The sequence below is a fragment of the Colobus angolensis genome, unplaced genomic scaffold, assembly GCF_000951035.1.
Source record: "Colobus angolensis palliatus isolate OR3802 unplaced genomic scaffold, Cang.pa_1.0 Scaffold58, whole genome shotgun sequence".
Taxonomy (NCBI): domain Eukaryota; kingdom Metazoa; phylum Chordata; class Mammalia; order Primates; family Cercopithecidae; genus Colobus; species Colobus angolensis.
This window is the reverse complement of record NW_012119376.1, coordinates 13,757,429-13,781,416: the sequence shown is the minus strand read 5'-3', so window position 1 is coordinate 13,781,416 and position 23,988 is coordinate 13,757,429. Positions and strand designations below refer to the sequence as shown.

General features: G+C 35.5%; 1 protein-coding gene across 6 annotated transcripts in view; it reads right to left on the bottom strand.

Annotated features, from left to right (window-relative positions):
* The window catches only part of MED23 (mediator complex subunit 23), a 59,457-nt gene that overhangs the window by 29,040 nt on the left and 6,429 nt on the right, over window positions 1-23,988 (bottom strand). For 3 of the 6 annotated variants that reach the window (XM_011962166.1, XM_011962163.1, XM_011962162.1), the window contains exons 7-21: window positions 23,192-23,293; window positions 22,362-22,431; window positions 20,931-21,043; window positions 18,478-18,573; window positions 17,901-17,918; window positions 12,645-12,845; window positions 10,639-10,782; window positions 9,230-9,375; window positions 7,680-7,925; window positions 6,621-6,763; window positions 5,476-5,650; window positions 4,658-4,821; window positions 2,161-2,285; window positions 695-900; window positions 426-606 (exon numbers count right to left, since the gene is read on the bottom strand). In XM_011962166.1, coding sequence (XP_011817556.1) covers window positions 426-606; window positions 695-900; window positions 2,161-2,285; window positions 4,658-4,821; window positions 5,476-5,650; window positions 6,621-6,763; window positions 7,680-7,925; window positions 9,230-9,375; window positions 10,639-10,782; window positions 12,645-12,845; window positions 17,901-17,918; window positions 18,478-18,573; window positions 20,931-21,043; window positions 22,362-22,431; window positions 23,192-23,293 — 2,130 coding nt within the window. The remainder of the gene's footprint in view (window positions 1-425; window positions 607-694; window positions 901-2,160; window positions 2,286-4,657; window positions 4,822-5,475; window positions 5,651-6,620; window positions 6,764-7,679; window positions 7,926-9,229; window positions 9,376-10,638; window positions 10,783-12,644; window positions 12,846-17,900; window positions 17,919-18,477; window positions 18,574-20,930; window positions 21,044-22,361; window positions 22,432-23,191; window positions 23,294-23,988) is intronic. The other 3 variants (XM_011962168.1, XM_011962167.1, XM_011962165.1) reach the window with 1 other exon arrangement.

Sequence of the window (23,988 nt, the reverse complement as noted above, 5' to 3'; positions counted from 1 at the left end):
GGGAGGACTGCTTCAGTCCAGGAGTTTGAGACCAGCCTGGGCAACATAGAGAAACTCCATCTCTATAAAAAAGTTAAAAAGAAAAAAAAATTAAGTGGGTATGGTGGCATATGCCTGTAGTCCCAGCTACTCAGGAGGCTGAGGCAGGAGGAGATTGCTTGAGCCCAGGAGATTGAGGCTGCAGTGAGCCATGATCATGCCACTGCACTGGGCGACAGAGTGAGACCTTGTCTCAAGAAACAAAAAAACAAAAACAAAAAAAGAAGTTGGAAAATTTGTAGTTCTTTAGGGAAGTGACAGCAATGCTTGATATAGTGTAAATTCATTAAATCCTTCAAAGCAATATAGAGCAGATTGGCATAAGATATATTAGTCATACATCTTGATCTAAAAGAGAATAAGCTTAGAAACATATTTATTCTTACCAGGCAGAGAATTAATCTGTCCAGTGTAACAATGTTATACTTCCATACCATGTCATTAAGAATTTCAATGCATTTATTGAGTTGCTGACCCCCTGCTGATGTAGAAAACTCATATACCAGAAAATCTGCAAATGTCCTCACATGGGCTACCAAGGCCCTGGCTCCAATTCTCTCTAATACTCTGGAAGGCAGAGAATAAAACATAAACTCCATTGTTGTATGGATACAACAATTTGCCAAATGGAATGCAAATTAGGTTTTTGACTTACCTATAGCCAATTTGATTAATATGATCTGTTTCCAAGAGCATTTTCCAGAGAAGACAAAGAAAGAGAGGAGGGGAGCCCTGCATAGAGAAGTGGGTAATAATGTCGTTTTCATTGCTCATTGACTTCCACTTTCTATACTCCTCCTCCACATTTTTTTTCAGATTAAAACGGCTTTCCTGAGGCACATTATTTTGTTTGAAGAACGCCTAAAAAGAGGATCAGAAGTTTATTTCATTGGTTATAGTAGAAAGAGCACTGGATATGCAGTTAATAACCAGCTCTAGACTTGATTCTGACATTAATAAACGTTAGGTGACCTTGAGCAATTCAGCAATTAAGGCCTGAATTTCTGTATCTGGAAAATACATAAGCTTGACTAGATTATCTCCAAGATTCCTTTTCCTAGATTTCCTAAACTGAAATTATAAGCAAGCCTGAATTTAAAGCTTCTTCAATCATCTGTTGATACTTCCACCAGTCTTAAAAAGAAAAAACAGAACGAAATGTCTCTACCCTTTGGCTACCTATGTTAGTGTCTCTAAGGAAAATCCACTGCACTAGCCCAGTGATTCTCAGAGTGTGGTCCCAACACCAGCAGTATCAGCATCATCTGGTCTTACAAGAAATGCAAAATTCTCAGACCTTATCCCAGATTTACTGAATCAGAAGCTCTGTGGCTGGGGCCCCAGTCATCTGTAGCTTAGCAAGCCCTCCAGGTGATTTGGTAAATTTGAAAAGCAAATGCTCTAGCCCTAACAGGAGTTACGAAAAATGGACGTTCATCATACCTAACATTTTTTCTGAAAAGGAGAAGAGAGATGACGTTTGCGTTTCTCCCTATTAGAAAAACCAGGGTTACAGTTTTTCTGGAATTAAAAAAATTCAGTGAAGTGTCATATATATGCACTCTGTGAAGCTCCATTACATTTACTTCTCCCCATTTCAGTTCTATGAGAGACAAAAAATTTTCAGGTACTATGTTAGTTTTCATGAGATTCTGAAACCATTAACTATTTTTTTCTTTTTCAATTTTTTTCACTTTTTTTCCTCTTCCTACTCTTCCTTCCCTTAAAACTGTTAACTAAGGTGAAACCACAAAAATTAAATTTTTAGAAACATGCCCAGTCCCAGAGTAGGACACAGAACAACTTGAGAGATTTTGGAAGTAACGACATTTTTTTTTTTTCTAGAGATAGGGGCTGGCTCTGTCACCCAGGATGTGGTGCAGTGGTGTGACCATAGTACCCTGTAACCTTAAATTCCTGGGCTCAAGTCATCCCCCTTGCCTCAGCCTCTCAAGCAGTTAGGACTAGAGGCATGTGCTACCATGCCCAGCCCCTAAATAATTTTTAAAATAAATAAAAGCTAATTTTATTCAGATGTCACCAAGACTCACTCTAGAACACCACTGTGAATGGGAAGAAGGATTTCATGTGTATTCAATAAGTAATTCAAGACCAAATTACCTGTAGTGGGCCTGGAAAACAGCTCAGGGTGTGTGAAGCCCAATTATGAGGAGTGAAACTCATGATGGTCTGAAGTATGTCTTTACACCAAGTTCCCTGAATTGAGTCAGAGCCTGTAAAAAAATCTAAACATAAACAAATAGATGTAATCCAGATATAAGTGATTATATCCACAACTCATAAAAGATTATAGCAAAAATAATAATTAAGTACACTGAGAATTTCACTGTAGTGCATTCATTGCTTAACTAGTCATATTCAGCTTAGAACGTAAATTTGCTTAGTTTATGAGGGATCTGGATGATCACATTAGAAAATATGCGAACAATTTATGAAAAGATGACAAAAGACATTTGGAATCTCTTTTTTTGAGGTTACAGAGTACCAGTGATAATGGTACAGGTCCACCACTACTGTTCATTTATTTTGACACTGATTTAGTAGTACTTTATTTGGCCAAGGGAACAGAATAAAGAAAGATGTCTTTTTTGGTGAGTGAAATAATTACATAATGCATGTATAATCTCAGAATTGAAGAGGGTTCTTTACATAAAACAACATAATTTACATAAACATATTTGAGGTTGCTAAAATCAATAACTGTCTCTTTAAAACATCAGTTCTAAAGTGTGGTCTTCAGACCTCTGGGGGACTCCCCAGTAGCCCTTCAAAGATTCAGTGAGGTCAAATAATAATAAAAAGATATCACTGGCTTTTTTACTAGATATGAGCACTGACGGTGCAAAAGCAACGGTGGTAAAACTGCTGGTCCTAAGCACAAATCAAACAGTGGTGCCAAACTAGATGAAAAGGCTTTGTATTCTCCACCACATGCACTCAGTGAAAGAAAAGTGCCAGTGTCAATCTCGACACTTATTTTCAATATCATATTTAACAAAATGGGAAGCATATGCCTAGTGTTCCAAAGTTTGATGGGTGTCTTGAGGAAAAACACTTGTGTGACTGACTGACTACTGAGTTAAATCAGCTGCATTTTTTTTTTTGAATTCCAATTTTACTTCAAGGAACGTCTGACAGAAAACTATAGTTAGTAGACTTAAGTATTTAGCAGACATTTTCTTGAAAATTAACAAAATGAGCTTGTTACTTCAAGGAAAACAAATGATAGTAACCTTTACCAATGATAAAATTTGACCTTTTAAGTAAAAATGGAAATTTTGGAAAACCTGTATCTACCACCATGACATGACAGCATTCTAAAACTTAGATTTTTCTAATAAACTTTGCAGTGATATTAACAAATGTAATTTTCTGATACTGTATAACAAAATGTCAACATTTGCTAGATCTACGTAACTCAGTGAACCAATATTTTCAAAATGAATAACTCATGAAGTTATAAAACATGCATGGATTTAAAAATCCACTAAATGTACAAAACGGATGTACAGATTACAATGTAACAAAGTACGTGAAGTTCACTGATAGGGTTTTGGATTCCACATTGCAACTAACCTTTAAGCAACTCTCATTTTTCCATGGGATGTCAAAGAACATTCACAACGATCTGAAAAGGCTATTAAAATACTCCTCTCTTTCTAATCTCATCTGTGTGAGGCCACATTTTTCACTCACTTCAACTCAAACTTCAATGGATTAAATGTCTAAGCAGATGAGAATCCAAACTATGTCTTCCTTTACATCAGATATTAGAGAAGCAAAAATGTAAAACAATGGCACCTCTTCTCACTAAAGTTTTACTTTAGAAAATATACTTTTTTTCATAACATCATATGCTAACATGTAATGTTTATTATTACTATTTAAAAACAAATTACTAAATATTTTTAAACTTTACTATTTAATGGAATAAATATCCATAGATATAATCCATATAAACAGAAACTCTTTGGGAATTTCAATTTTATTTTATTTTATTTATTTTTTTTTTTTTGAGACGGAGTCTCGCTCTCTCGCCCAGTCTGGAGTGCAGTGGCCGGACCTCAGCTCACTGCAAGCTCCGCCTCCTGGGTTTACGCCATTCTCCTGCCTCAGCCTCCCGAGTAGCTGGGACTACAGGCGCCCGCCACCTCGCCCGGCTAGTTTTTTTGTATTTTTTAGTAGAGACGGGGTTTCACCGTGTTAGCCAGGATGGTCTCGATCTCCTGACCTCGTGATCCGCCCGTCTCGGCCTCCCAAAGTGCTGGGATTACAGGCTTGAGCCACCGCGCCCGGCCAGGGGAATTTCAATTTTAAGAGTGTAAAGCAGTCTTGAGACCAAAAAGCTTAAAGAATTACTACTTTAAAATCATGGAAGATAGCTGAAAACTGATGCTCAACCCAGTTATTAATAGAATGATGTTACACAAAAGAGCTTCCATAAATGAATGAAATAGTGAAGATATCAAAACAACTGGCTTTTTTTGAACAAATGAAAAGTATCTTTTTAGTATGTTATACCCATAGTAATTAGTAGAATCATGGCACACTTTAATTCGTCTGTTTTTGTTTGTTTGTAGTCACATAGTCACTGTACCTGTTACATGAGTTGCTCTAGCCAAGGTCAATATCAAGGCTCGGTTCAGTTCTTCAGATTCTGCTGAGAGCACTGTTTTGGGATCACTAAGGAAGCGTGTAAACTGCGGTTGTACCTCTGAACTACCTAATGCTGTTATAAGCCTGAGAGCAGTGCTCTCAACACTGAAAAGTGGGAGAATAAAAAGAAATGTAAAAAAATTTCAGAATTATGGAGTTAAATCTAATTCTAAGGTTAATTACAATGGAAAAATATGCAATCTATATGACTATCCCTTCTTTAATTAAAAAAACACTTTTGTGTGAGAATAAATGTTGCTTAATTTGTTTAAAAAACCTAATGTGTCCAATTTTATAGTGAAAATCGTGACATTTTTACACACTTGAAAAAGATAGCCTGTCGCCTATAGGACTAAAAAATTTCACCTGGAGATACTGCATTTCAAAAATGATATTTTTCTATCTAAAATATATTTTAATTTAAAGCAAAATCAACGTGACATGATACTTTAACCATAATCTGAAGTATACTTAAAAACAGCATTCTAAAGGGCTAAGTTACAACATAATAATAAACACCCTGGAAGTACTAATTCTCAGTCCAAAGATCCTGAAGCAAGGACTCAACTATCTTAATCAGTTTCTACTTAAAAAGCTGGACTCTGCTCCTATACTGGAAACAAAGTACTTTAGAAGCAGAGAAGTTTTATGACAGATGAATTAAAAAATAAAAAAAACTGTAAGGCAAAGGATTAAGAACCTCATCTCCAAGAAAGGTGCTAGTAAATCTTAAGGAAAGATGATCTTCAAAGAGCTCACCAAAGATGGAGCTGGTTCTGGTTTGTTTGTGCAACTGCAGCCAAAGTATGAAGATGACTCAGGAGCTGAACTCGGTAATGAGGCTGAATATGATGCATCCGGTAGCTAAACATCTCAAGGAGTGTATGTAAGATCCCCCATGCATGTGATTTGAAAACAGTTGGCAAAAGCTGACCTGGAGGAAAAAGACAATTTAAGGTACCCATTATTAAAGGCTATGCATTAAAAGGTAATTGAAGAAAGTCACATTGAGTAAAATATAAAGATTTGATTGCGAAAATACACACGCACACACATATATATTCTCCATATTTTCTTATTTTCTACTTTAACAGTAAGGAAAAATTCAGATCCTAACTATAGTATCAATTTTTTTTTCCTGGGACTTGGCAAGTGATAATCACGTTTATCTGGAAAAATAAAATGAGACAAGATATGAAAAAGCATTAATCTTCTCAATTCTGGTATCTTTTATTTTTAGACAGTTAATGTTCCATACCTTTTGAAGTATGAAGTTCACTTTTTAATACAAAAAAACTGTACTACACCTGCCCTTGTTTCCTCCTACCTCCAAGAAAGTTTTATTCAACAATCAGTTATCTAAGAAGCCTTACTATGGTTAAAATTAAAACTATGCTGTATTCATGAAAAGCTGGAATTACGATGAATCAGAAAAACACTTTTGTATTAGAAAGTATCTACCATTTTAGAACTACATAATAAATAACAGATATTATAATGTATCTTCTGCAATCTAAGAAAATTCCTTCTTTATTGCCAGTCAGCCTTTTGTATGCACTGGAGGACAGCATTACTGCCTCAGGCAGAATCCATTTGCATGAGGACAGGGACCAGGTCTATCCAGCTTATCACACCCCAGGCACCTAGCACATTAACCTTTTCTTACCACTTCAGTTAAAAATGCAACAAACCCCCCCTCCCACCCTCAAACTTCCTATTCCTTTTTGCTTTATTTTTCTCTGTAACATGTATCACCTGACATATTATATATTTCATTTATTTAACGTCCCCTTCCATAAGCTCCATCATGGTGGTGACTTGTTCTCTGCTGTGTCCCCAGGACCTAGAAAAGTACCTTTAGAGTTAATAAATGGGTTAATAAACACCAGAAAGTCCTGTCTTACTGATAAATCCTTTGATGCCCAAAGACTCTATTTCCATATAGACCAATAAACGACTGTAAGTTTCCACTAGGGCTGGAGCCAAGGCCACACTGGACTTTGCATGAGCAAGTTTTATCACCCTGGTTGCAATGCTGTGAATAAGGCTGAGGAGAAAAAAAGGGAAGAAAATAAAAATCCATATTTTTGACATAAACATAGGGGCTACTCTACTTAGAAGTAACTTAGTATAATTTGAACTTAAATGATTCAAATGAAGTTGATTCATTTAATGTGTTTAAGCTGTGCAGGACACTTGGTAAGGATGCACTGCACAACCTGAGACTCATTCCGGTTTCCATGGTGCTTTTAATATGCATACGGATCCCCCTGCTCATGGGAAAACAAACTTTGGGTTCAACTTATAAGAGCAAGCTTGAGAGATTTTGGTCACTCAAATGATGCATCAAAATACATTTGGGAAATTAAATAACTTCTGTCACAGATTTACTTTAATATATCACTGCTAAGACCGAAATGTTAGGTTCTAATGGGGCTTTGCTCAAATCTGTTATACATGCAAGTGAAGCACATGTGTAATTCTATCACAATGGTTACCATGTGAAAAAGAGCATAGCTCTAGAACTGATGCTCCACTTGGAGGCCCACAGACAAATTCTCTTTGGCCTATACGGTGGTTGTTTTAAATTTGAGCCAATTACTTAAAGGCTGAAAGACTAGTAATAAAAAATCTGGATTTCTAGCCCTTCTCAAAAATGTTGGAAGCTCTAGCTACACTAGTCCTCCTTCTTAACCATCTACAAAAAATGAAAAAAAAAGTGCAAAAAATTTTTATAATGCTTATCTCTCATGGAGAGATTATGACAATTACTTTCTTTGGGTTTGTTTATCCTAGAATTCCTATAATAAAAAATATTTACTTTTGTAATAAAATAAAGCTATTTTTTTTTTTCCTAAATGTACCTGACTATGAAAAATTACACATAAAATCATGAAATAAAGGTTTCTACTATACTCATATCAATTCCCTGACATGGAACCAAACTAATAAAAAGAACATACCTCATTTTGGCATGAACTGTCAGTGAATCCAGGAGGTTCATAGGTAAGGGGGTAATAGATCCTGAAGCCATACAGTTTGTTCCAGGGAGAGGTATCCTCATAATTCCATTTCCATAAATAGTTTCTACCAGAGCTCCCATGGGTAATGTAAAACATTCTGAATTTGTAGAGTATGCATTACACAACAGAGCAATCTTATAGTCATTCATCTGTAAACTTTTATTTCTCAGACTCTGCTGCAGGAACCTAAAAATTCATGTTCCATCAAAAAGAAAAAATGAAAATTACTTCCATAATGTTAATTTGTATTTTTTTAAAAGTTCAATTTTATGCAATTATTTATTAATGCTATCTTTGTTCCTATACGTATTAGAGTTTCTGTGTGAAATGTATAGTGGGAATACACATAGAAGTTGGGGTAGTGTTTCAGAAGAAAAATAATTTTTTTTTTTTTTTTTTGAGGCGGAGTCTCGCTCTGTCGCCCGGACCGGAGTGCAGTGGCCAGATCTCAGCTCACTGCAAGCTCCGCCTCCTGGGTTTACGCCATTCTCCTGCCTCAGCCTCCCAAGTAGCTGGGACTACAGGCGCCCGCCACCTCGCCCGGCTAGTTTTTTGTATTTTTAGTAGAGACGGGGTTTCACCGTGTTAGCCAGGATGGTCTCGATCTCCTGACCTCGTGATCCGCCCGTCTCGGCCTCCCAAAGTGCTGGGATTACAGGCTTGAGCCACCGCGCCCGGCCGAAAAATAATTTTAAATAAACAATTAATGGGTATCTGTTAAGTATGCACTACATATACAGCCACCATATTAGGCTAAGTTTCAGAGACTGAAGAAATAACTCACAAGTCTATGAACCAGGTTTCTACTTATTATCTGTCTGTATAAACACAACAATGTCTTCATTACAGATATCACTTTGAAAAGGTGGTTAAGGGGTATCTCATAAAATGAAAACCAAATGAAATATCAAGTCTGACTCCCCTGCCATATCCTATGAAGAGATGTGGCAGTCCTTTTCAGAAGTTCTAGGTGGGAAGTTAGGCTATTCCTAGCACCCTTGACTACAATACAATACAATACTATCTAAGAATGGTATCTTCTTTGAGTCATCACAACTTTGGAAGAGATATTAAGGGGCATGCCAGCCAGATCAGCTCAATCAATCCTGGCAGCCCACAGATGAATATCTCAGTCAGCTCATGCTCAAGTTCCAAGCACTTGAGAAATTCTGAAACATTTTTACATTTGTAAAACTTGATATGCTTTCATTATATTAATAACTTTAAAGTATAACATATACAACTGAAGATCAGCCTTGAAAAATTTTTTTTTTAAATCTATACATAAAAGCAAGGCTAATCTTGTAGCTGTTTCCTGATATAGGTGCTGGTCAGATTCTCTTGCTATGACATATATCTCAAGTATTTGCCCTTACCTATAGTGGGTAGGGGAGATTTCCAAATTTCACACAAACACCGAGACCAATATTAGTCTACAATCCGCTATTAATTAAATAAGAAAAATAAGTATCAAGCAGCAAATAACTTACTCATGGTGAAGTCTTAAGGAATGAGGTATTGGAATCTGTAGCTTGGAGTTGTCATTTTGAGCTTTTCTATTGAGATGAATCCAAATACAAGTCATTGCAAAGGCATGGGTTGACTGGGGTTTGTTAATATCAGGAACTGGAATATACTGAAAAATAACAATTTGAAAAATAACACAATAGAAGAAAGAGAAGAATTAAATAATTATGTGTATTTTAGTAATCAATTTCTAACAACTCTTTTTAGCATATCATATCTTACTTTAGCCCCGATAATTCAATAATACAAATCAGAAGGTCTAACAGCCACACAATTTTGAAATTATTACAAGATGCTTTATTTGGTATATGTTTTTACTTAAAGTAACACAAATTCACAGGTGCTTTGTCAAGCTTTTCCTACTATCGCAGAGCATTCTCAAATAAAAATAATTTTTTAATTTTCACTTTTTAAAAATTAAAACACATCATCATGAAATCTTACTAAATGTGATACATGTAACTAAAAAGACTTTTTAAAAGTCTCATAATAATTTTTAATAACATATAAAAATCTAAGAAATATGCAACCTAAATGATTATCATTAAACATATTGACTATTAATGGATAAAATGATATGGGTGTCTGGAATTTGCTTGAAAATTGCCCAACTTTAACAAAAAAGATAAAGAGGAAAGATGAAACAAGAGTATTTCTTGATGATGGGTATAATATGGTGGGGTTACAGCTAGTGCATGGTGGGGTTACTATAACCCCACCATGTTATATCCATCATCAAGAAATAGTCTTGTTTCATCTTAAAATTTTCTGGGCAGATCACCTAAGGTCAGGAGTTCAAGACCAGCCTGGCCAACACAGCGAAACCCTATCTCTACTAAAAATACAAAAATTAGTCAGGCATGGTGGCATGTGCCTGTAATCCCAGCTACTCGGGAGGTTGAGGCAGGAGAATTACTTGAACCCAGGAGGTGGAGGTTGCAGTGAGCTGAGATCACACCACTGCACGCCAGCCTGGGTGCAAGAGTGAAACTCCATCTCAACAACAACAACAATTCATAATAAAGTACTTCTAGAAAATGGCAAACACCAAAATACATCACATTTTACTCAAATATCTTACATGATAAAACACCCAGGGGACATACTGAGGCTCAACTGCCAAAGAAAAAATAGCTATTAATAGAGACTGTTATCTGGCCATTCAATGATGTTTATAGATTAAAACAGTTTTTGTGATTTCTAAAACTGCAGACCTACCTAGAATGTAGAGAAAGAGCTTGCTACACCTAATACTCAACTGTGATTTAGCATAAACTTTAGAAATACACAAAATCACACTAAAATCCTTAAACATAAATCAGACATAATTTACTCATCACGTTGTTATGAATAGTTACTCAGTAAAGCTTACTTCTTTTTCTGGGTATAGCAAGTCGAAGAGCTTCATCACGGGGAGAAAATCAGCTAGTGCATTTTTCTGAATACTTCCAGAAATGAATTGCAGGAGAACCCACATAAGATGATCTCTGCCTTTAATCAGTCCTCGCCCTGCTAACTATAAAAAATGTTTAAATATACATGTATACACGGCTACTTAAAGAGATGAATATAGAAAGTTTTTATTATTTTTTGTTGTTGTTGTTTTTAAAGAGAAACCCTGGTTCTTGCTCTCAGAAAGTCAGCATTTAACTTTGGTACTTAGTAATTACTTAGTCTCAATTCAAGACACACCATGCAAAACCTGCTAAATTATTTTAGTATTATATATATGCTTACTTCCTGCTCCCCCAAACAACTATGCATATAAAAAAATGCAGTTTTAGAACATAGTCAAGTTGATCATGTGTGCATGAGAATCAAGTTTAATATGGAATAATTCTTATTTAAAAAATCTCATCAAAACCTGGGGAATACTCTATCATACCAAAAGGATTTTTTTTTAATTTGAAATTATCATGGACTGGTTATCATAAAATGCTTCCTGGTTTTCTGTACATTTTGTTTCTTATTTATTTATTTATATCTTTTTAGAATAAGGATAGAGATGGGGTCTTGTCATGTTACCCAGGAGGGTCTCCAACTCCTGAACTTAAAAGATCCACTGGCCTCGGCCTCCTAAAGTGCTGGGATTACAGGAGTGAGCCACCCCCCACGCCCCCGCTCCGGCCGGTTTTCTGTACATTAAACAGAAACTAATGGTGATTTCTGGGAGAAGGTGGTTAAAAGGATTTTAACAATATTTACGCAAAATTTTCCCCAAGATAATCCATGCTGTGGAGATGTTATATAAAACATTTATTTTATTCCCATTCAATATGTCTAAAATTTTTGACAAAAAACGACTTTTCCCACAAACTTAAGTCTTCCACTTGTCTTCCTTTTTTGGATTCATCGTCCTCCCTTCTATTCATTCCCAGAGTAGGAACCACTGAGCAAGCCTAGACTCCTGCTACTCCCTCTATTCACTGTCAGTCACCTAGTCCTATTCCACTTCAGTACCCCCCATCTCTGGCTCCTCCTTTCTGTCCTGGTTTAGACCTTTAGCACCTAGCCCACTGCAGTATCTCTCACTAATTTCCTTGCCTCTGGCTTTGTACCTGTCCATCGCTACACCACCCACTTTCTCCATGTGGACATTAGCATTTTTCCAACTTGCATATGATGATGCCATTCTCCTCTGCATTGCCTCCAAAACAAAATCTAAACTCCTTAGAACAGGCACATGGCCATTTAAAGTTCTCCATGTCTGCCCTTGCTTTCCCACCTTCCTTATCTCACCAACCATTTCCCCTTCATATTTTTATTTCTAGTTCTCACATATCTCTATCCCTTTCTAAATGATGGTCTTATAGGTAGGAAACACTTTTCTTTTTCTCTTAGCAAGTTTCTGTTTGTCCTTCAGGTGTTAGCTTAAAGATCTCTTTGATACAGCCATCCCTGATATCTCTGATAGAGACTATTCCTTTTTTTTTGACACGGAGTCTTGCTCTGTCACCAAGGCTGGAGTGCAGTGGTGTGATCTCGGCTCACTGCAACCTTAGAGACTATTCCCTTCTATTTGTATTGCAGGAAAATGTGCTTTCATTATAATAACTATTAAGATATAATCATACTGTTTGTGTGTTGTGTGTATATATAAAATATCTCCTCCTTTAGTAAGGTGCTTCTTGAGGATATTACAGTGTCTTTTCATCTTGTATCCGCTGGTGCCTGCACTGGGAATACATAGGATGAATGAATCCTGTTTTTACAGTGACAAGAAAGTAAAAAGTTAAGAAACTATAAAAGCAGTGAACAGGACAGAAATTAGGGCTCAGAACTTCTGCAAGTTCTAAAATTACTGGGGAATGCCCATAGCAGTCTAAAATCCAGTAATCAACAGGTGAAGTCATTCCGACCAAAAGATTTAGTACATACCTTCTGATGAAGAGAAAGCACCATATGTGGAAAACTTGCAAACTGGAAAAGCACAAAGAAAATGAGCTGACTTGAGAGATGCTGCCACAGGAGTTGGCTTGTTCCCCCATCGTCAAACTTCTCCTCGGTCTCAGATCGCTCCATGGCATAAACAACCAGATCCACCAACTGGTCCTCCAGCACAGGGCAGCGCTGTTTGTGCTGTAGGGCAGAGATTAAATACAGTATTCCAAAAGCCTCTCGGTTAGTTTCAGAAGTTACCAGTTAATGAGCATTAATTGTAACAAGAGGCTGAGAAGCATGGAATGAAGTTGAACTTAAGAAGTTAAGGTTAGATTTAGTCTATTAAAGCTGCATCATGTTCTATTATCATACAGGATAAGTTTCAAAAAATTTTTTTGAGGTTTCCTACAAAACAGACTTCCCATTAACTTTGACTTCCACTATGGACATTATTCTTTCAATTTGACAAAGGGCAATGCATCGTAGAAAATTCTGTTATTTATCCTTTGGAAAAAGATAACATTTTAAAGCATATGAAACAGGGATAGCAGTATTAATTTTGCAATCTAAGTCGAAAGATGAAAACCCTGGATTTACAGGGAGCAAATATTGTGACAGAACAAATAAAGCAGGTATGTGAATCTCTTTATTTTAAAGTAACCCCTATAAGTTTACACTAACTTTATATACAGAGGTATATCTAAATAGCTACCAGATTATTCAACATCTGTTTTCAATGTGTGGTACTGGTCCTGACACTGAAATGGAAACTTCTTCCACAAGCGGAAAAAAATTGATCTCTGCTCTTCCTTCTTGGAAGCCAAACATAATGCAGCTTTAATTTTAAATTAGACCACTTTAAAATCTAAAACAAGAAAAAGAATTCATTTTAAACACTAAAAATGAGAATGCAGCTTCCCTTTCTAGAGGCAAAAAGATCTGTGCTTTTAAAAGTGATTTAAAAAATATACTTTTACCAAAAGAAATATGTTAAGCCATGTTTAAGCCATTTTCATATTTCCTTTATAAATATGCTATATGACTTAGTAGCAGGCAGTTGGAAGCCCTTCTAGTGAATACAATTACTAATACAGCTCTTTCCCCCTAAACTTTAGGTGTGATTATCAGTCTTTTGCCATGAAAAAGGGATATGATTTTTTCAAATTTAGGGAAAAAATGCAAAATGGGGACAAATTTGGAAATAAACAAGACATAATGAATAGCATCCCCTCTTTTGCATGCTCTTTGCCAGCTCCAAACTTGTAAAGCTCCAATATAGCTGCAGTTTCTTAAAGCATGCAAATAAAACAAACATCTATCCAAATGATAAGCATCAATGGTTGTTTCATATTTTTTCCAAAAACACAATGCCATGACCACAGTTCAACCACATTACAGGTTTACAAATAGCAATATTAACACCACCAGTTGAGACTACAATACTTTTCCTCCAAATGTAATTATCATTATGAAGCAGAGCAAAGTGCAACAGACAACACTACAGACTATTTCTTAAATCAGCATGCAAAACTACTGTGTACAGGGCTTGAAATTCACTAGTTCTGCCAACCACCAACAACCTAAGAAATGTGTCAGACAACACAAATTTAGAGTGAGATCATTCAAAGTATACAGAGTCAGAAAAAATTGTGAAAAGAAGTAAAGCCAGGATTTCCAGTAGGAATTTTTCACTAGTGATGGGAATTTGCTTCCAGTTTGGAAACTGACCAATTTGTCATCTATTTCTCCATCCATAATGGTCTTCCATCAATCTGCTTTAGGAAAAAAGAGCAAACTAAATAAAATTGGTTTTTAGCACCTGAGTCATTTTGGAGTTTCCCTTTTCAGTATTAGCTATTTAAGAAAAAAACTGGATTTTCCCCTACATATTTTTAGGCATGTAGTGACTGTCATACAGTTAATGATTTTAAAAGGAAAGCAAAAATATTACGATTTTGACAAAGCAAGAACTAGGAAATTTACAGTTAAAGCTGATGGTCTTTCAACACGTGCCATGACCCTTAACTTTTCTGTCAAAAATTAAGTCAGTCAGGAATCTCTGCAGTACCTAATGCTCCAGTACCTGAATGTAGCAGCAGAGCTATCAGGATTACCTACAGATTTCCCAGGTGTCTTTAGTTAAAGCCAAGGATATTTCTCAAATCAAGTTTAAAGACAGCTTAAATATGTTGCTTTATCTGTAAATTTTGGTAATATCAAAAAAAAAAAAAGTCTGAGCTACAAAATGATCTGTACTGCTACTTCAGAATAATAAACTGCTTTAGTTTTCAATTATTTAAAGACAGGCACATTAAAATTAAGACTCTCTACTACATAGCAGATGGTTTTACAAAGTGGAACAAACATTTGTAAAGCAGTTTCAGAATCTATAAATAAAAGTTAACTGTCAATCACTAGGCTAAGATTATTTCATAAGCCAATGGATGCTATGCCTGTAACTGTTCACATCTTGTTTTGTGAAAGCTTTGGTAAATTTAAGTCTTCAAAATACTGACATATAAAGTTAAATCTGTTAATGTACATCATAACTATATGTCTACTTAGTTAAAACCTGTTTTAAGACTATTTAAATTCAATATTTTAACAATTCTATTTCTACCTAGTAGCCCAAACTATACTGAAACTTCATTTAAAATTTTCAGCTTTGATAAAAGCTAAAAATTAGGCAAATGACATTAATAGAAACATTAATATTAACCCTTGACCTATGCCCGATTCCTTCCCAGCACTATTTCAAATGGCAAATGATAGCGCTTTTCAGTCTTAGCATCTCATATCCTATATTGAGTAGTACTTGACACTTTTCATGTACAGTTCTCATAATGCTTTTGCAGCAAAATTTTAACATACTGTACTTAGGTGAGCTTAAATTAATTTTAAATTATTTCAGTGATGTAAATCAATTTTAAAATAATATCTACTCAGGAGAAGTTGGGAAGAAAAATTCCTTTCAATGTCATTTTCTCTTTCAAAATCATATTCACTGCTTTAACCGAGAAAGTTACCAAAAATCAGAATAATTTCAAAGAGAAACTTACTGATTAACATAAGATCAAATGAATGATGAATACTTCACTGTCTCATAGTAGCCAAGGTTGATACACCACCATGTAAGAGGCTGAGGAGTGTATCTGTTTTACAGTGCTTTTATTCAGCAGAAAGAATACAAACTTGTGTAAGCACATAGAAAACAAGATTTTTCCACTGTGAGTTGAAGTCTAACGCTCCATCTTGCCGGTCACGGAACTGGGCTATTTATGACTTGCTGAAACCAATAATAGCATAAAATATAACCCAATTCCTACTGGAAAATGTAATGTGAACAGCTCTTAAGGTTTCAAAAGCTATGAGTAAATTATCACATTGCTAGAGAAAGCACAAGAAAGTATAGTGTAGGATGCAGTTCTGTAATGATAAAAGATGTAATACGATGATTTGGTTATCTTTAATCATATGCTTCTTATCCTGTGTGTTCTCGTTTTCTAGTCTACTTTCCAGTAGGTAAAAATATCATGTCAACTGAGCATATTGTCTTCTATCTACACAACCCTTAACTAAAGAGTTTTCTATGAAAACGATTACTGATGAATTGTGAATTTTTGACAATGTTTACACTACAGTGGTACCAATACTAATAATGTTCTGTCAGCATTTCCATTATAAACTTTATTTTTTATGGATTTATGTCTTAGTCATAAACTTTTTAGGTTGAAACTTGTTATCAAAATGATCAGATCAGAAATACTCTCAATTGTTTCGTCAATTTCTAGTTTGAGAAGAGCTGCCCGCCCCCAAAGGAAAAAAGCTTAGGATAGCTAAGGATATCTGGGGGAAGGTATTTGCAGCTCAAATGACCATGGGTACATTTATCCACCAAACTGTAAAAAAATTGAGTCAAGTATGACTTAAGATTCACTGTAAAAATTACTTTTAAAACATAGCATGAAGCATTCTTTCAAAGTTAACTGAATACTTACCTCTAATTCAATGAAAGTTGATCAGAATTAATGACTTGGTATTTAAGATGTTAAATTGACAGATTATATGAGGTAACTGTCAGATACTCTAGTGTGAAGCAGTTTCAGTTTCACATGTACAAAAGCTTGTCCAAACAAGGAAACTTGGCAGATTTTTCAGAAGAAAAACTTAAAATAATAAAAGAGATACTGCTACTAGGGTGAGGTTTGGCATGCAAAGTTTCAACACTGAGCAAGTTTTATGGCCAAGCTATATGTCCTTAAAAATAGGGCTTTATAAATGGAAGCACTGGCACAACCTTCACTATAGTATTGCAAACAGTAACGCTATTTTATATAACCTAGACAAGAACGTCTTTTTAAAATCAAAAAGCTGGTCTATTTTAATATGTTGGGCTCAAAAATTTTTAACAAAAATAATTGGAACCACTATTTTGTTTAAAATATCAAAGGTGAAAAGTCCTGGAACAGACTTGGGACTGTATAAGAGTTTGATTTATAAAGTTTGGCCATAGTGTTTTTCTCCCACCGCAGGTGAGCGTCAGTTGAGAGGAGCTCACTCTAGGAGGAAGGCACTTCTGGCAAAGACTGACAAAGAAGGGTGTTTGTCAAGCAGGTGTGGGGTCACCTAAGAGTCTGACATTTCTTAGTCAATCCCCATGTTTCCAAAAAAGCCTTTCCTGTGTAAAGTTTACCACTCCAACTTTTAAAAGCAGCATATCTCTACTAAAGTGCCTTTTTTCTCTTTTTTGTGTTGTTTTTAATTTGTTTTTGTTTTAAGGCAAAGCAACATAAGTATTTCTGTTGTTGTTATTTTTCTTTATTTGTTTTAGTAGTCTGGAAAGATAAAGGCCACCATAAATCTTTCCATCTCTGAAAATTCCACCAGGCTAGCTTTAGCCCTAAAGTAGGAAAAAGTAAATGGAGTGGGAAGGAAAAATAAACCATCAAAAAGTGACAGGCTTCATTGAGTGCCAGGTGTTGTCTCTTTGTTACCAAAAAAAAAAAAAAAAAGAAAAAAGGAAAAAAAAAAGAATATTAAAAAAAACAAACACCAAAAAAACAAAAACAAAAACAATCCACCAAAAATAACTCTCATATCCCAAGAAGAAATCGTTTTTTAGTGGCCTTGGTCTCAGCATGGTCCTGCCAATTTCAAGCCCCGACCATACACGTATTCTCTAAATGGAATCAGTGGCTACAAAGCGGCCAGCGTATCGTTAGTCACAATACAACAGTAAGGTTGTGAACATACCTGAGCAATGTTCAAGGTCTAGAGCATTGGAGGATGGGCAGGACAAGACAGGACAGAACAAAAATAAAGGAAGAAAAAAAGAAAAGACAAAACAGTGACTATGAGGCCAGCCTCAAGGAACCCAGAGTCAGCACAAACCCTCCCACATGTTAAACCACCAAAAACAAGCAAACACACACCAAAAAAAAAAAAAAAAAAAAAAAAGTCAGCAAGAAGGCCACGCTGAAGATACCAAGGGTTATATAAAAACAGACACCCAAACAACAAAAAAAAGTCAAAAATTATGGTTAAGTCATGTGTAGGTTTCTCTGGCAAAAGGTATACTTGAAACTGGCCTTATAGAAAAAAAAGCAATGCAAAATAAACCAATTTAAAAAATTTTTCTTTTTAAATTTAAACATTCTTAAAGTAATCTATAAATGGTAGGAATAATACATTGTTTAAAAAACCATGTATATTTTTAAAAGTCACTAAGTAGTCTTTAACTGTTTTGCTCAGTTAGCTATAGCAAAGAAAAGAGAAAAGAATAGTGCAGATTCTATGCAGAATTTACTAGGTTTCCAGCATAGTACAGTACCTGCTTATTTAAACCTAGCATATTGCAGACCATATCCCTGGAATAAGGCTGCTCCAATACATATCTCAACAAAGCAGTCTGTGGTTCAAAGAGATCCTTTAAAGAAAATAAGAAAATCATTGCTTCAAGATCAATGTCAACATTAATCCAAATTATTAGAAATGAGATTTAAAAATCCTCTAAAGGCACTTGTTACCTTCACAGAGTAGGCAGTATCTAGTGGGAAAAAAATCATAGGATTTTAGTGCTTACAGTTCATCTGTTCCCACCCCTTATTTGCCTCATTTGACACCTGAGATGAAGCGGCTTGCCCCAAGGTCATACAGAGGGTAACAATAAAGGTAACACTAGAACCAGACCTTCCAATCCCCCTTCCCCAGTGTACTTTCCACTATACTTTAACTGAAAACGCAGAAGGTTTAAATTTTTTAAATTTTAGCATCTCACTAATGTCAATTTATATAGATTTTGTCCTAGGTGATCATGTTTCCTAGGCATAAAGAAGCATTATTAATAATATCTTTGCTTCCTTTCTGTTAAAACTTAACAAGTCAATTTTCTAGAAGTCTTTCTAGGCATGTAAGTATATAATTTATGATAGTCAAATTCAGTTTATAATAAATAGTACTAGGCCGGGCATAGTGGCTCATGCCTGTAATCCCAGCACTTTGGGAGGCCGAGTTGGGAAGATCTCTTGAGCCCATGAGTTTGAGGCCAGCCTGGGCAATATGGCAAAACCCCATCGCTACAAAAAATACAAAAAACTAGCCGGGCATGATGGCATACGCCTGTAGTCTCAGCTACTCAGGAGGCTGAGGTGGGGAAGGTCACCTGAGTCCCAAAGGTTGAGGGTGTGGTGAGCTGTGATCATGCTACTATACTCCAGCCTGGGTGAGAGAGTGAGAGCCTGATTTAAGAAACAAATAATCAAACAAAAAATAATACTAGAAAGCGACATTAAAAACAAAATCTTTTTCAGAGTTTTCCAAATGACAGGCTGAATGTTTATTCAATGTCTTGAATATAGACCAATCAATTCCCTATTTTCCTAATAAGATTCAAAAACAGCTTTTTAGCTTAAAGCGTATCAACTTTTTCAGAAGTAGATGAAACAGCGATAAGCCTATTTATATTTGTTAATTTTGCCTGCCCATACTTAAAATATATTAATTTAAAAATATTAATTTATGTTTATTAAATAGATTAATTTAGAAGGATTTCATTCTAGTTTATTTTAACTCTTCCATGATGCTAGATGGTTTCTAAGTCATCTAATGGCTTTCTAGAGCACATCGTTTTCATTTCTGTGTTGCTGGGGACATAACATTTTGATAGAGTTAATGAAAGTTTTTCTTCTTACAGACCTCAAGTACAGCCTGCATAAGGTTAGCTGGATGTTTTTAAATGTCCCCTTAGGTGGATGGACAGATAGAAAGAAAAAAAAATCACTTTATATACCTATTTTTAAGATAATCTTTAAAAGACTGTGCTATTGTAACTATGATGTAAAAACCTTAGAAACAGTTATGGCATTAAATTTCTTTTTTTTTTCTTTTAAATTCATTCCTATCAGCCAGTGATCCCTCTCTATTCACCCCATCTACCAGAATGTCTTTGTTTACTGTTTCTTTCTTCATTTTAACAGTAAAATGTCTGGGAAAGGGGTCGAGTACATAAACATTCACTTCAATGTGCTAATTTTAAAGAATTCCTCAGGCATTTTAAAACAGAATAACCAAAGTGACTGTTTTACGAAGACGTTCTTATAGCAAGAGTTGACCATGCAGATATAGTTGTAAAAAGAGTAACTAGGCCCAAAAAATTATCAGTCCAGTCAGCAAGACTGCTCACTAATGCAACAATTTAGAAGGACTGGTGCCCCTTACAGGGTATATCAAAATTTCAGTGATTTGAAAAAGCATACCCTCTTCCCTTTAGGGTTAAACTTAGAAATGTGACTTCAAATATAGTCACATTAGTCTTAAGTATCATTGTAATGAAGTAATTTTCTGTTCAGAAATGTAATCTAAGAAGAATGAAGACAGTTTCTAAATACTGGTTTACAAGTGTAAACAAAAACACTATTTCCAAATTTGGAAGGACAAATAACTTGATAGCACAGGTGTTAAGAGTGTAGATTCTGGAATCAGACTGAGTTCACATTGAAAAGCTCTACCACTTTTAAAATGTGGGGACTTAATCAAGGAATCAATTTAAAATTTCAGTTTCCCACCTCCAAATACCTTGCCAGAGGTGGACCACTGGAGCATAAACACCCACAATAGCATCAACCACAGGGTATATTTGGATACTAGAATAAAATGATAAACTATAAGCTATCTTTCATTAAATATTTACTTCTTCAGATTATGAAGCAACAATTTAGCATCACACACAATCTAGGTTGAAGACTGTCAGATGGACTAAAAGTGTCATTATATTTAGCAACATACCTTATCATATGGCAAAAGGCCTTTCAAAGGAAAACGAAGAGTTGCAGGATCCAGTTTCCATGAATTACAAATGGCACCCGAGTTATTTACAACTGGCAGAAGACTACAGCGACCTGTACGTATCACAGAAATGTTTTTAAGTAAATGTGAACACAGCAGTACTTCATTCACTTCATAAATATTTAATGAACATATATGCTGAAATAGGCATTGGTTTGGTTTAAAAATGGCTTATAAAAATGTTTCAATGAGACTGAAGTTTGGGAATTTTATTTTTAGTTCAGATAGTTGAAGATCAGTTTGCATAGGCTTTCCGAAGTTGAAAATGTTGCATTTTGTCTAAATGTCTAGGGCAGAGATCAGCCAACTATAATCCATGGGCCAAATCCAGCCTGGGACCTGTTTTTGTAAAGTTTTATTGGAACACAACTGCCTTTCCAGTCCAATGGCAGAGCTGAGTATTTGGAACAGATTCTGTAGCCTACGAAGCTGAAAATATTTACTAAATGGCCCTTTACAGGAAAAAGTTTAAGACTGCTAGTTCAGTGTCAACATGATTAAACTTTCTGCAGGATATTCCTAGAGGCTTTACATGTCACATATGACTATCAGCTCATACATCCAACTGCCTAACAAATATTGTCACTTGGATGTCCTACAAGCACCTCAAACTTAACATGTCTCAAATTTATCATCCTTCTCCAACCTACTTTGCTTCCATAAATCACTACATGGTATCAATATCCACTCAGTTACAAAAGCTAGAAATCTGATAATTATCTGTCTAGTGTCTATTTAGATTATTTTTGTATTTTCAGTATCTAGAACAGCACCTGGCTCATAGGAAGAACCCAGTATTTGATCACTGAATAAACAATGGTCTATATTTCCACACAGTTCTGAGGTCACCATGATTTCTAGAAATAATTCAAGAGGATACGTGGGCACTGCAAAAATTGCCAAATCACATGGTTTTTTTTAAAAGAAAGTTCAGAGACTCTAACAAAACATGGGAAAATGGAAAATTAGATGAAAGGAAGAGCAAAAGTGGGAATTAGAATGGGCTGAGTGAGCTTGACACCTTCACGTTCTGTAGCCACAGAGGGACAGGTCTGTTGAGCCTTCCAGCTGCCTAGAAATTCCATGGTGCTTTACTAGCTGTATTAAAATGTCTTTCTAATCACCAAGAAACCCACTTCTAGAATGGTTTTAAATGAAGATTAAACCCATTCCAGAGAGTTTCTTTTTCCTCCCTGTATTTGGCATACAAAGTAAGTGAAAACAAGTGAAAGACATTATATTAAGCTCTTAGAGAGTCACCAATACAACAAGCCACCAAGGCACATATTAAGAGACCATCCCTCAGCTTTGTTCAATAGTTAATTACTAAAAATCAGGTACTATTTGGCATATTTAAAATTATAATCCTACCACAAATGGAGTTTATCCTTGCGGTGGGCCTGAAGGTATCCACAAAGTCTGATACTAGGTTTCCAAGTAACTGAAGAGAAAAAGAAAGAGGGAAGTTAAGTAAATAGTACAAAGGGAAAATTGAGACTGCCCTGAAATATCGTGAACATTTACATAAAATGAGATAATATATGTAAAGATTTAGTACAATGCCCTGGCACATGATAATTGTTTAAAGGTTAGCTCCCTTTTGCTTCCTTCTAAAAAAATCACTCACCAGTTCATCTGTCCCTGAATTAAACCAAGTCACACCACTATATCCTTAGCTATTTGATGAAGCTGAGCATATTTTATCACATGGCATATAAATTGTCTCAATGGAAATGCAGAGAAATGAAAGAAATACATCATGATTAAAAATATACATATTATCTAAGGATAAAGTCATCATTAAAAGAATAAGCACACAAAAATAAGATTAATATAACTGTTTTTGACAAAATACCCTTTTCCGTGTGTGAGACGGGGTCTCATTCTGTTGCCGAAGCTGGAGTATAGTGGCACGATCACAGCTCACTGCAGCCTCAATTTCCTGGTTTCAAGTAATCCTCCTGCCTCAGCTCTTGAGTAGCTGGGGCTATAGGCATGTGCTACTATGCTTGGATAATATGTGTGTGTGTGTTTTAATGTTTTGTAGAGACAGCGTCTTGTTATGTTACCCAAGTTGGTCTTGAACTCTTGTCCTCAAATCATCTTCCCACCTTCGCCTCCCAAAGTGCTGTGAGCCACCAAACCCAGCCGAAAATTTATATTAAAATTTATATTAAAAATTCGGGAAATACAAAATTTACCCAATGTGGAAGTTTGCCTTCAGGATACAGTTTCCTGATCTCAGTGACTGCAAAATAGGCTGGTAATAAGCAGGCATTTCTTTCCAAGATATATGCTATAACCTAAGAAAAATAAAAACGCCACATCATTCTTGACTAGTCCCACATATAAGCCTTTTATTTTATTTATTACCATTATTTTTTTTTTTTTGAGACAGGGTCTTGCTCTGTTGCCCAGGCTTTGAGTGCAGTGGCACAATCATGGCTCACTACCATCCTCGACCTCTGGGGCTCCAGTGGTGTTCCCACCTCAGCCTCCAGAGTAGCTGGGACTACAGGTGTATTCCAGCAGGCTCGGCTAACTTTCTAATTTTTTGTAAAGACAATGGGCTTAAATGAGCCTCCTGCCTCGGCCTCCCAAAGCATTGGGATTACAGACATGGGCCACTGAATCTGGTCCATGTGAGCCTTTTAAATACAACAATGATAATGACAACAAAAAAGATTAAAAAGTAGAGATGTTAATTTCTGGAGAGATGTTGGTCAAAGGACAAAATTTCAGTTTGACAAGAGGAATAAGTTCAAGAGACCTATTGGACCTTATGGTGACTATGGTTAATAACAATATAATGTATACTTCAAAATTGCTAAGAGAGATTTTAAGTGTTATCATTAAAAAAAAAGTATTATATATACAAACACAGACAATTACTACTTGTCGATTAAAATAAAATGTAGAGATATTATTTCTTGGATTTATTGGGTTTCAACTGTAGCATAAAAGAATACATTTATATGCAAAAAATCTAAAAATAAAG